We start from the raw sequence: 14855 nt of genomic DNA, 5'->3' as shown, positions 1-14855 counted from the left end.
AGAATAGTCGAAAATATATTGAAAAATTTCTTTTGATACCCACATTATGTGCGCTGTACGAATTATGTATTCCATTCTGAGGTGACGATGCATGTGTCAACATCGAGCAACTCACCTCATCCGTGGTGACCATTGTTACATATGATATGTATTTGCATTGACCATTGTTACATATGATATGTATTTTTGTATTGAAAAAAATTTTCATCCATATTTTGTCTTTCTCTTTTTTTTTTTTATTCTCCTATCAGTTTGAATAATTATATTTTTTACTCGGTACCTGTTTACTCTTTCATTTATATGTTATCTATTTGTTCGTTCGTTCATTTTTTTTTTTTTTTTTTTTGATTATTCATTTCCTTATATTTTAATCCACCTATCAATTGATTAATTCATTAAATTTTACAAAGGTATGATTCGATATGTGGCAAAAATTGCTTTGAAGTACAAATAAAAAACACAATTTCTTTACTAAATCAATTTAATGTGTATTTAGAAATGTCTACAACATAATTTAAATAAAAGCTTAATACATTGCTTGTTTCAAGTGAAATAAAAAGTGCACTTTTCGCCTTGGGTCTATGCCCATTACTGAATAAATACAGCATCTGATAATATGTAGCCTACCAGTTGAACAAAGGAGGGTTATTGGCAATTTTCGTGAAGTGGCAAGATATTCTATTCATAAATCAAACGGAAAACATATTTAAATATCCTAAGTATGAAAAGAAATGGCAGTACATTTTATACTACTATACATTGTACAACACTGCACAAGGTGGTAATAAAACTCATTTTCCCTTTTCACACTTTCTCCTTACACCCTTCACACCTTTAGTGCAAGTACTACCTACAAGTTTTTCTTAATTTTGTAAAAAGAATTTAGCATGAACAAACCATAAATGAAACAATAGTTCTTTTCTTCTTTTATCAATAACTAGCCTTGCACAAATATAGACGTTATTAGTGATCATTCGTTGAAATTAATGACCTTTATTTCAGCTGATGATAGCGGACTTGTTGCGCTGCAAGGGAAAAACCTTCAACGTGACCTTAAGCTAAAACAGATGTGAAATCATGCAATGTATTATGCCAAACATGAGCAAATATTCCCTGAGTCTTCTGTAGCTTCAAGGTAACAGCTGATATGTGTAGTAATTATAATTTCACTTTCATACAAAAAGGGCATACAATGACCAGCATTTCAACAACAAATAGCGCCAAGTTTTAAAAAATCATCATGGGTGATATTGATGTGTAGGCTAAAATACGACATTTCCGTTAAAGAAACGATAAGACACAGTTTCCAAGAATATAAAATAAGGTTCCCTTCTGTTTATACTTTTTCGGTCCTCAAATACTGCACGATACATGTTTCATGCAAATTTGTGTTAGTGAAAAATAAACACTCACACACACAATGACACAGAGTCAAAAAGTTGTGATAAAAATCCAAAATAAAAAGTCAAAACAGTTCACTTTATTTCACCTTGTCTCCGATTAAGTTCCCAATGGCAAGAGTTTCACAATGATTGCACTTTTCTCGATTTATTTTAATAATATGCAAAAATCTTAAAGAGACCAGGCTGCCTCTTTGCGTTTTAGACTTTTATATACGATTTTGTATGTGCCGGGTGCTAAACAATGTCAGTTTTAGCAGTGACTATGAACTGGACTATGCCTCTGGTTCGGATTTTGTCCTTGACCTTGTAAATCCATATTTCCCTGTGATGCCTCAACTTTATTGACCATTTGCTGAAAGTCATTTGGATGTAAACTTCCACTGCTGTTACTGAGTGCACTCGGGCTGTTCTGAAGTGCGGGACTGCCCTGTAGTGTGACGTCATCCATTTTGTCAGAGGATTCCAGTCCCGAAAGTGTCGTCATTGTCGTCTGCGCCAAATGGAAGCTGTTTGTCGTCTGCCCTCCTAACTCCATCTGTTTCTTTTTGTTGATTTTTCTCTCCTTGGCGCGTCTGTTTTGGAACCATATCTTGACCTGTCGTTCAGATAAGGCTAGGTTGGACGCTAACTCTGATTTTCGCCTAATGGTGATGTATTTGCTGTAGTGGAATTCTTTTTCTAGTTCCAACCTCTGATGATCGCTGTAAACTACCCTGTATTTGTCCTTTGTTCTTGTTTTTCCTGAAAACGAAGTAGTAAAAACATATATCAAAATAGCTCCCTATAGGATTTTACTTTTCAAAAAAAAAAAAAAAAGTTTTAAACAGTCGAATAATTTTAGCACGTCAAGTCGTGTTTACGGGAACATAAAACCAACTCACTTTAATCTGAAAATAATTTTGCAGTCATCATTAACTTTAAAATGCCGACTCCGTCGAATATTCGTATAATTTGTATAGCGACGTTAAACGTAAATTAAGATTTGATTTATCAAACGAAATCATTTATACGTATTTTCCATGACACTTTTACAATTCATTTTTAAGTTAAAATTGCATAAATAATGCTCTATAACCACTCGACCTCGTTCAGAATAAGTCATACTTTTAGTGTCTCTCTAGATCTGCACCTAATAGTTACTGCGCATTTCTCTTTTATAACAATTTTAACATGGTGCATTATAATAAGACATATTAAACAGGTCTGCTCCGCGATGTTCTTTATGTGAGCAAAGACCAATATAAGTGAAAGAAATGCCATCTTATGATTGTCATCATTTTATCCCAGCATCATATTGAAATATATTCATAACAAAAAAATCTTGCAAATCAGTTTTACGTGTAACTTGCGGAGAGAATTATTCAGAGAAAAGCCACGCTGTGATACCTTACAGCATTATCTATTGACTTCTCAACAACGCACAAGTATATACATATATATATATGCATATGCATTTATATAGTATATGATCCACAAAAATGAATTTGAAAATCTGGGATGTTTAAAGGGATAATAACTCTTCGTTTCGGCCAAAAAAAAAAAAAAAAAAAATTCCTGGAGTAAACAACAATTTTCCCATACTAACCAATGGTTAATGAATCCATTTTTACATTCAAAGTAAGTCCCTGTTTTTTTTTTTTTTTTTTTTTTTTTTTCTCAAAGGTTTGTTTTTTTTTTTTTTTGTTAAAATCTTTTAAGAGATTAATCTCTTAAGAGATTTTAACAGAGTACAGCCATCAATGGAGGTCACGTGGTCTGAAGACAAGCTCAGATATCAGAATAATAGCTATAACTGCCGTTTTTGTGGTAAAAAAGAATATATTTCTATGAGTTATTCACAATGTTTTTATTGTGAAATATAGACCTCATACGAAGAGTTATAATCCCTTTAAAAGTTTTGTCACGCAAGCTCCTCGCGGTACTATAATTTAAAAATATAAAAGGATTAATTTTAAGGTTAATCAAAGGATACATTATGAAGACATGCTGTATGGGGGCTAGATTTCCCTCTGAGACGGTAAAACTACAAACACGAGCACGAGTCAGACATTAAGTCAGACGCACCCAGCGGGGAGTGGCGGGCTAATTTTACGCGCAATTAAGCTGAGCACTACTTAATAAAGCGAGCGCACCCGTGATTATAATTACTACCGTGCCTTTCATGTCAAGCCGCCGGTTCTTTCCAGTCCAAAATTTTAAAGCGGAGACCAGATACAAAAACGGCGGTCTTTCTGATCATTGAGACGGCTTTGCCATTTGATAATAATCATCTTATTGTTCAAGTTGTCTCTCATTACATGCAAGACAATAATGCATACTAAGTAAAAAGGAGACGGGGTGTCTGTAAAAAAACTTTTTGAGCTGATACCCATGTTTACAAACCTTAATATATTTAAAAACAATGACAGTCTCAGTAACAATTGCTCAGTACACGCACCTTAGCGTGGCGGGACAGGAAGGCCCTTCAGATATCCTTCTTTAAATTTAACATTATACATATGAAAGAACTGTATCATTATATCATTGAGTGTTTTGTTATACAGTTGATTTGTATACACTAATAACTAGATATAATCCCTTAAGTTGTTGCAATTTTTTGTAAGTCATTTAAACATTTTACACCCCTAAACGAAAGAACATCAGAGATTTTTTAATTCTCGTTTAACTACAAATCTGCCCGCATGCCCGCAGCTACGTCGATGCAGGGGATTCATTTAACGCTAAGTTGTCAAACACCAACTTACAGTAAATCTTGGTGTAAGATTTAGCATCGAAGGAACTCTAATTATTTGGCTAGATCCTCGTGAGACAACAAAAATAACAACCCACAACATGAAGACGTGTTATAATGAGATTACACTAATACATCAATGGCGCGGGTCTGAACACATGAAGGGGTAGAGCTCATTAATTTTCGATACTAACATCTCAGAGGGAAAACAGGCACGCGCAGTGCTCTTCAGTTTCATCATTCATTTTTGTAAATTACCCACATGTTCTGTCACATCAAATGTAAACGAGTGCCTTCGATATTTTAATCATACGAATTAGAATCAATCTGATTTAGCTACAATATTTGTTGATCTCTTCGCAGATATTTTCTGAAATTTGTCATATTGGAATTTTTTATGATGCAAATCGCAGCTTGCGATGTAATGGAATAATATCACACCTTACAATATATCTCAGAGCGCAATTATATTAATATATTGTAAGCATTCGCAAATACTATAGCCAACTCCTTTCACTGTGAACTTTACCCCGCTATAGTGTTGGAAATATGAAATGTTCACTTAAGTTATCATCTTCATCATCATTATTATTTTTTTCGCTCAAGTTATCAGCATCACTATAATTATAATAATAATAATTTTTATTATTAAAATTTTCTACCAACCGAACTGGCGCTTTTTTACATTTTTGGTTTGGTAAGCGTATTCGACATTTGATATATTAATCTCTACAGTCCAGTCGTGACCTGATTACTGTGTATAGAAGCATTTTAACGTAATTAATCAGGGCTATTGTGTCAGCCCGAAAACCTCATCAAAAGAAATGGATAAATCACAGATATAACAGGTTACTTGCATGAGAGGTCGTCTAAATCACGTTTTACGCGAAAGGCAAATCGTTTATTCTGTTAAACACTTCCGAAGTGTAAACGACTTAGGTCAAAACTGACTTTCATTGCGTGATCAGAAGCCAAATTGTAATCTGTTTAAATCAGGACGTTGAATTTCTATTACTTTCGTGGGAAATCATCGGCATTAGGATTCAGTTTGGTTATATAAATCCAATAATATTTGAATATATCGTTTGCATACGGATTTGTGAGCATGTAGCGGGTGAAGCCAACTGCTAATAATTAAAATCCCTTTTAACTGACCTAAAAATATTTTCATAGGGCGATACGTGGGAAATGACACTTGTTTTAAATTAGGATGTCCGAAGCGCTTAAGTTCAAAGTGACAAAAATTCGTTTAAATCTGTGCCAAACCAACTATACTAAGATTGATTTGCGTGGGAAAGTTTAAAGAGTTAGTTTTATTTGTATTAAAGATGAACATAATATTAAGTTGGAGCGGTTAGGGGGTAGGGGAGCTCCGTGGGAAACATTAATGGCTTCAGTCCTAAATTAAAACAATTGAATGTTTAAAGGATAATTTTTCATAGGTTTAAATTCAGATTTCCTTGGTGATTTTAGGGCCTATTCAAAAACGCAAATTTTTACCTTTAACATTTTGACTGTATGCATGAATGAATGAAAGACATTTAAATCATGAGAATACCTTTTAAAATCAGTAAAAAAAGACATCCGTTATGTTTTATGCTGTAAAGTGTTAATAAAGTTGTCATTACCTCAACACCTATAAATATCGGGAACCAAATATAAATTATTTTGAATTGCAACTGCGTAAGGTAGGTGAAATCAAATTTATGGCCTAATGATTTAACAATGGCAATATAAGAAATATAAAAGACCCAAATAAAAGGGTCATGTATCTTATTTCTGTAATAATATCTTGTCATTTTTCCTATACCTATTTTATAACATCTATTGCATCCAAATTGCGCCTAATAAATATTAAGCCACGGAGTTTATATGTGTTCCTGATACTATCTGTGATCATTCGGATACAAACTGCGGGAGAGGAAACTTAGGTTTGGATTTCACATAAATGCCGGCCGCATATGAGGAATTATTTTTCAGATTTTTTTAACAGTTGATTTTACTCAACACTGGGTGTTATAGGATTATAGCGACGAATCTAGACATAATATAATATGTCGCGACTGGATGATTTTAGTGACATGATATTACGCACAGGATAACTATGGCGTTGAATCCACGTTATTTTTCTTTTAAAAATGGAGACAACCTATCATGCAGGAAATGTAATATTCGCTAACAACATTTGTCAATATTGTGAAAAAAGGAACATCACAGGAGAGAAACCATACTATTAAAATTACAGCGAGTCCTCGAAAAAGCACAAAAGACATCGGATGTGGAACCAAATTTTCCAGGTAGTTTTTTGTTTGCTTCACTTTTTGAGGATGAGCAAGACTAATAAATAATTTTGGATTTTAGGTAATGAACGCTTCTATCATTTTTTATGAAAATACATTATAAACAACATATTTCGTTTGGGTTTACGTGTACTTATTTAGCAGCCGACATGTCCAAAATGGCTGATGAAAAATTTTCAACCTGCATTCTTTACAAATTCAAGTAAATTTATATGGCATTCAAACCAATGGAATTAAAGTTTAGATTAAGCAAGAAAGAAAAAGAAATGTTGTGAAAATGCAGTAAATCTCACCAGTTGGGGGAGTGGCGGGGAGCGCTTGTTTCTTCATCCATTCATACGGCTGTCTCTGTTGGCGGGAGATGTCTATGGTCCCCGTACTGGACACCACAGCGTTCGCAGGAACTGGGGACGCAATATTGCCGTCGTGGTAACTGGACACTGTGGAGTGATGGTCACCCGCACTGACCACAGGCGGAACGTTGACGTTAACTGAGCCAGAATGACCGTAAGGCTCGTACCCCATGTGCGGCGGTGGCGGCGAGGTGTAGTAGGCGCCCATGTGGCCCTGGGTGCTCATTTGCTGGGCGGCAGCGGCGGAGGGGTAACCAGGAAACTCGTTATAATGGGAACCGACGGGTCTACCATATCCTGGGGCGTTGGTAGGGTACATCCCGCTCCATCCTTGTGACGGGGAACCCGCGGGGTTAGGCTGCATCCCGAGGGGGTTCCCCTCTCCTCCTGCGTGGATCTGGTATTGGCCGAAGTCAGCTGTGGCACCCTGGGGGTTATACCCCGCATAGTAAGCCCCCGCGGGCACCTGATGGTGTGGACGGTTGGTGAACATGACATCAAAGTCTGTCTCGTCTAGTTCGTACTTTAGAACCATTGTAAAAACGCAATGGTTAAGATTGAGGAAAAAGTCAACGGCGTCGGTTGGGTCAACCTTCTTGGGCAATCAACAAAACGGCAGCAGATCGGGTCGCTTTGCTTGAAGTGTGCTTGATCCCGGTAAGGGTAATAAAACTCGACCAAGAGCTGATAGCACGGTTCTTCAGGACGTGAATGCTAACATGTAAGAGCAGTGTCAATAAATTCCCACCTATGTTAACAACTCGTAAAAACTCCGTAAAATTCTTCTGTGTCAAGCCAACTTGCCAAGGACGGCACACGTCAAGGTACAGTCCGCCGAAGACAGTATGGAGAAATCAACTTATTTTCTCGCTACGTATTACCGGTGAATCGTTTCCTAGTCCTGATCTATATCCGTCGTATTCCAAACGTCGACTAACTTCTTCTCTGTAGTTTCGTCCTTTTACGTCATCTCTCCGACACTCGAGATCACGTGATCTCGGTCTCACCTCGGACCCCCTCCCTCTTCTTTTCTCTCTCCTAAGCGTGTATCCTCCGATCCGTTGCTGGCGTGCGCCAGTCCAAGGGCGGCTTCTGTGATCTCGCCTACACCCCCGAGATAAGCAGCCGCAGGGCGCAGTTGTGCGCTGATTTCAACAGCTCCGGCTTTTGTTTGGAGCAGGAACACTTAACATGATGTAATTAACACACAGACGCTTAAATTATTCCCCATTGAATCAGAGCCGAGAAAACACATGTTTTGGGACCGGTGTCCGGTTTGTCGGTCCTTTTCACCTGTAAAGTCAGACGCGACGGGCTCGACCGGCCCATAGGAACTTGTACCTTTACTTTCATCACATCGCTAAGGTGTATGTGAAGCGATTTCCAAGTCTGACTCTGATAAGGAACCCCTTTTTCTAACGCCCGCGTTTATTGTTTGCACACATTCCAACATAAATAATAGTACGCTTTAATTTATCAAAGGCTTTTGTGAAATCATTCGACGCTACGCTTTGATTTGAGCACTACCTAACAACGTTATTTTTTTCTGTTTGATTCTGGAGATTTTAAGGAATAAATTACTCCTTTAAGTATTTTAAACAACGTATACACTGTAATTAATATTCTTAAACACTGTATAAGTAGTAATAATCCATAGGGATGTATAACTATTTATTCATTTATATATTTGTAGTATAGAGGGCTAACAAATGTAACTGTAACATTTAATGCTCGAATAAATTATTATTATTATTACTATTATTATTTAATGCATGTCCAGAACTGGTATTTCATTTTAGCAAAAATATTACAGCATTGGGCGAGCATAAACCGTTTTGTTGATGGTGTTGATACACTGGTTACTAATTTTGGAATATGTGTTCGATAAGTATTAGTTAATTTAGTTAATAGATATTTATGTCTCACTATTTTATTCCTATAGAATACATATAAATAAATCATAACTAGCAAGTTACATGTCAATAAGTAGCAAAGGTCTGACTGTCATTCGTTTGTGATTCACGTTTCAGGTGTACAGTGTATTAAGACAAAATACAAAATATTTTTTGTCTTTTAATAACTTTTTCCTGTTTAACTAAAGCGAATGGGAAAAACGGGGGAAAACGTGTTGTACATGTATCCTGTGCTTTATTTTGGCCTGTTTGCATGTTCAAACAATTTCCCTTAATATTTACTACTTCACTTCTTCACAGTAAAAACACAGGTAATGTTGAACTTAACTCCCACATAGCAATATAAATCTTTACTGAATGTTCGAATATCCAAAAGAAGCCCCCTCTCTCTGGTTAACATGGAAACGCTACTGTGACTAATAAGCTTCTGATTCAATGAAACATTTTTTTTTTTTTCTTACCGTGGATCCATTATTATGGATCCTTCATGTAGCCTCTTCAATTTGTCAAGAAAGTGCTCATTGATTTTTGTTTTGTTTTATTATTAGTTTTTTTATGGCCAGTATTTGTTAATCTACAAAACGTGAACCGCACAAAAGTAAGATTAAAAAGAATTTTAAAACAATATGAAATCTTGGACATAATAACGAATTTTGTCCGTGATATAATTAAGCCAAAATCATTTTAAAGAAACACTAATGATGAGAGTAGCAGAAAATGATCTTGGAAAAGATAACACAGATATTCTGACACAAAATTATAAAAATTCATGAAGTAATTTTAGTACATCTACAGTCTGGAGTTTTAGAGCAATTAACGGCGAAGTCAATTTCTCATTTTCTCATATCCGGCTTAGTATGCGAGTCACAAAGCACACTGATCAAGTATGTTCATTTCATAGTAAGTGTGTAGATTTCAAAGCGGCGGCAGTGAGCCGTTTTGCGTTTCATCTCGGCCTATCAACCACCTATTAATTGTTTATTTCAAGTGGATTGGTAAACAGAGAAATTAATGACTTAATCTACCCTCTAATTAATCCTCAGAACATTTGAAACATGGCAACAATTTTCATGACAAGCATTCTCCAGACTAGCCCCAGATAACAGAAATATGATATGAAGTAATAAAATTGCCTAAGCTTCCCAACGGAGATTTTCGAGTCTAATTTATGGCCTTCAACGACCTGTGAAGTGGTTGCGTCAATACTATGATAAAGATATTGAGATTTTCTGACTAATAATGCAACCGATATAGCAAAGAAAGAATGAGAATCGTATGATTTCCGAATCTAAATGAAAATCGTTTCAAAACCGAGCATCGAAGCACATCTGCTTAGCGATATCTTCGCCGTTGCAAAGAAAGCTGTGCTTAGTTTGAAATTAACACTTGTCTGGCGTCCAGTAGATGCTCTTAAAGTCTCGCGATACTTGTCTCGGGAGACGAGAGGTCGCCTCCCATACAAGTAACGGCGTCTCATGAACATCTGTTGTGAAACTTCTCGGCTGCAACCATAAAACAATAAATTACTTCATTTATTGCCCGGCTCTACATCTGAACTGAATATACTATACCTACCTAACAATGATATCGGATAGATCCGTAATTATTTTCAAATATACCTCACAATTTTGAATAATTGAGAAAACATAGAGTCATGTTAGTCCGTAAATCAAGTCTTAAAACGCTTTTAAATGACCCGGCCGTTTCTGGACATTTTGATGAAGTCCTAAAGCTATTAATCAATGCGATACTGGAAACTAATTGTCTCCAATGGCCATTCGTCGCGTGACTTCTCGCTTTTAACACAACAATAACAAAAGAGGGCTTTCTTCATCGGGCTATTGGTTACAAACTTTTCTGTTTAGGAACAAAATGGAACTAAGTTACGATTGCTATCCCCTAGGCTATTATCATAAATTACGTATTAATAGGGAGCGCGAGCCAATATCAGGCTCCAGTGAATCAGACACGCGCCAGATAAATTGCAATTTTCACGCGTGCCGCCGGTGACGCTTGGTTGAATTTTGACGAGATTTGGCTAATCCCAGAACGGACGGCCTTGTCTGTCAATCGTCCTAGAAGCGATACACGTCTGAAGAAAAACGCATATAGGCAGAAAATGAGAATATATTAAGTAGTGCTAAGGTATGAAGAAAAGTTCGCGCCTTCTTTCAGTAATTTGAGAAAATGTATATGAAAATATATTGTATACTATTTATCGTCTGAATTTACTAACGTGAAGAAGAGTGCTACATGCCTTCAAATGCAGCCAACCTTCTGATATGTTGAATATATAGATCAGAATAATTTTACATTCCTCTGTTGTTGTTATTGACAGACACGATTAAATTAGTTTGACTGGTATTCAAATGCATATTTGGTTTGGATTTATTTTCGACCTTTCATTCTTTTTAAAATTTTTACTTCGTCATGTTATATATCTTTTTTTTTTTTTTTTTTTTTTTAATTAAAATTTTGTTTTGGAGACGAATTGTTCATACAATTTGCTTTGCCATACGTTAAAATTGTGCAATGACAGATTCCTTACAAAATCAAAAGAATATGTCTGACATCTGTTCCCTTTTCAAAAGTTTCATTTCTCAACTCTTGAATATTATCGGAACGAACACACCAGGACAAAGACAATATCTTTCAACTGCCTACAGTTATCCAAGGATATACATCTGTCGCTTAGGAAAGATATAATAACCCCAAAACCCAGATAGAGGTGCATTTCACATGCTGAAGTGTCCAAAAATTAAATTGAATGAATTCAAAGTGGTATTTTATTTTTTAAAACATATATGTGTATGAAACAAAAAATCCACGACAGTCTCAATTTTAATTTAATTTTTCATTTTTACCACGGTAGCGTAAGTTCCGGTAAATTAGCCTTCCGGATCATTTAATTTTAATACCGCGTTCAAATATATTGTGTAATGATTCAGTCATGGTAAATTATACATAACGTATATGTTTTTATAAATATTTAAACTTTAACTCAAGGGGCTTTGCGTCATGGCTATTGCTACGTTACGCTCCCCAGAAAAATTGTCAGAAAGTTTCATCTACTTGCCCAAGTACTTGGTGAAATAGAAAACAGTGGTTTCTGTTGCTGCCCGAAAAATATATTATGTTTCCATGAAAATTTGACATTTCTGATATAATATTTGGATCATAGGTGGAAAAATAGTTTCTTTAATGCGTATTTTACTGTCGGTAAGGTGTATTTTCCCCGTTTTTTAATATTCAGCGACAAGCAAACTAAAGTCGCTCAAAAACAATTAACTGCTCTATACAGGAGATTAGCATAATTTTTTACAACGTTAAAATTGTAGGAGATAAACAAAAGAACAAAACCAATGATAATTGAATTTTCAAAGTGAGTAAAACGTTTCATGGCGGGACGTGCTGCAGTGACGTATGTTCCTTTTTTGGGGCTAGACGATGAATTATTTTTTTATTATTCACGGTTCCAAGAGATTGAAACTTTGATACAAACTTCTTCACGTGGGACCCTAAAATAATCAAACATAACAAGCTGTGCACTAAATATTTTTAAGAACACGCCTGTGACCTCATTTGCACCTCCATACTGGGTTTGGGTAAATATGCAATATGTATTTTGTTCTCTTAAATTTTTCAAATGCATGTCACTTATCTATTTGTGAGGCAATAAATTTTCTTTTTTTTCTACTTTTTTGTTTCAAACATCAATTGACGAACATACGAGTCATGACTTCTATGTGGAACCTTTGTATCAACGTTTCTTCTATAATTATTAATCGAATAAAATAAATATTCATGGAATATGATCTGACAAATGTCACAATTTTCTCTGCGAAGATCCTGTGCGTTAATTTGCTTAGGTAACTTCATCAGCTGGTTTTGGTGTTCTTAACATACGGTCAAGACATTAATGTTATCTCAATGATGAAGCCAACCAAAATAAAGCTCAACAAATAACATTTAAGGAACAAGGGATTTATTTGTCCAGAAGGCCTTGACAATTTCCCACGCGACCGCGAGAAATATGCAGTATGCAGTTTAAGTTTTCAGTCCTTTCTTAAATATCATTTCAATTTGTTTTGTCTCAAATAAAATTATTTAATGACAAATCTCAATTTAGATGTAAACATTTCATATTCTCCGAGTTCAAATCTATAATGACTATGATTATTATTATTATCATATTTGTTTATAATTGCAGTTTAATTTACCCTAATTAGACTGTCTACTTGTATTAATATAACAAGCTTGGAAATTACACACAAAAGGTATATTTTTACCTCTTGTTCTGTTAATGATTATCACATTTTCATGTTAAATAACTTTTCGGTAAAAAATTAAGTCACGAAAAGTTTTATTAATTTTCTTAAGAAGGCCAATTTATCTGGTATCCCAAAACTTTAACGAAGATGAAACTCTTCGCGTAATATTGTTGCTTGAATTCTTTTGACAAAGGATATATGAACATTTGATTTTTCAGTATTTGGTTTCAGCCTACCCAAAGCCTTCTCGTGAATATTCTGACGTTAACAAAGTCGTCTCTGCCAGGTAAACAAACATCAAAAGCATGCCGCTCGTGTTATCTGAGTATCAATGGTTGTAAAACACCAACTGAAAGAGCAAAGTAAATACGTGAAACGCAAAACGCTTTGGCCGTAAATCACACGATGAAATAAAACGAGAAACCTCGTGAGATCTTGTCGCGACGGTCGAGCTCACGGTGGGATTTGTGCAAGTAAATTCCGAGTGAAGGTGTGTACAGAAGCCAGTCAACTCGAAGCAAAGACTTGTCAAATAATCAGAGCCATGGGAATATTTTCATGTTGGTACATATATGATAACATTCTGTTTTCATCCCAAGATACCATGGGAATGTTGGAATTTTAAAATAAAGCTTGTTTTGGCTTCGTTCAAAAATTAAAAATAAACCATTAGAACTGAAATTATTGAGAAGAAAATACTACAGTGAGTTTGGTAGGAACCGATCTCTCGATATTTTGGGATGTTGTGTTTAAAAAAACCTAAAACAGAAAAATGAGAATCGACAAGGAGTGATTCTTTATCTTTCTCATAATTATTTCTACATATCGTAAGTAATTACGTGTAAATGGTCCTTTAATGTGAATGTTCCGTGTTTTTAAAGGCAGTCATGTATTAAAAATTAACCCAACAGGACCGAAAAAAATGTACTGAATGTTGTAAATGTCTAATAGTAGTAAGGGATATATTCAAGCGATAACCACTGCGGCTACACCCCTGAACCGGTGTAATTGTTAGTTAGATCAAGATATTATCAATAAATAGATAAAAAATAATAATGGTGATATAACATTTAATGAAAAATTACATGGAGAGCAATTACGCAGGGAACAATATAACAAATTGAGGTCAAACAAAGAAATCGCTTCAAAATTCATGTTTTTTTTTTAATAAATACATTGCTAAGTTATTTGAAAAATGAGAGATGACAATGATTCAAGTCACTGAATGAGGAAGATGCCTCTCGCAAAAAGGACTTCGGTGTAGCTCTGGCTAGAAGACATCCGAGGTAAATATCACATGGAATGTATTAGACACCAGACTTTATGATCAATTTAATCTTAAATCTCTTCTTACTCAGCTTAAAATACTCCAAACAGTATCGCATTGTTCATCACTCGCCTTAAACATGGACAAAAAAGTTATTATGTCCAAGCCTGAAAAAACAAAGCACTAGTCAACAAAAGGAATAATTATAACAATAAGAAGAAGAAGAATGAAAACTAAAAGCAAAGTAGGTCCTTATATCTTGCTTTTGTACTCGGAAGTTCGATAGTTCCACTTCACATTTATTGATATATTTAATGCTTAATAGGCCTAACGTTTTCAAAAGAGTGATTATTGTGTTATTGTTAGATAGCAATGATATCAGCAGGAGTAGAAACCTCATTCTAGCAAACTCAAAACTTTCTCATAACAGTATCATAACATTTGTATCGCACTAACTGGGATAATGTAAAACTTAGAAGAAACAAAGGATGTTAAGATGAGAATCGGAATGGCGAAGGCCAAAACAAATAACTTGGTTAATATTTGGAAGGACAGAAGTATCACAACGGCGTTAAAGGTGAAACTTGGACATAATAACGTTATAATGCCCAAGGGTG

General features: G+C 35.2%; 1 protein-coding gene across 1 annotated transcript; it reads right to left on the bottom strand.

Moving 5' to 3' along the window:
- Positions 1-445: 445 nt before the first annotated feature.
- On the bottom strand, positions 446-8015 carry LOC106180047 (homeobox protein CDX-4). Its single transcript, XM_013563946.2, has 2 exons — positions 6728-8015; positions 446-2144 (listed from the first exon to the last, which is right to left on the bottom strand). Exons 1-2 carry the CDS (start codon positions 7320-7322, stop codon positions 1654-1656), a joined length of 1086 nt encoding a protein of 361 aa, XP_013419400.2. The 5' UTR covers positions 7323-8015; the 3' UTR covers positions 446-1653.
- Positions 8016-14855: the final 6840 nt, after the last annotated feature.

The sequence above is a fragment of the Lingula anatina genome, chromosome 3 (assembly GCF_051362555.1).
Source record: "Lingula anatina isolate TDL-2025a chromosome 3, LinAna3.0, whole genome shotgun sequence".
NCBI lineage: Eukaryota > Metazoa > Brachiopoda > Lingulata > Lingulida > Lingulidae > Lingula > Lingula anatina.
This window is presented reverse-complemented; position numbering and strand designations above follow the sequence as displayed.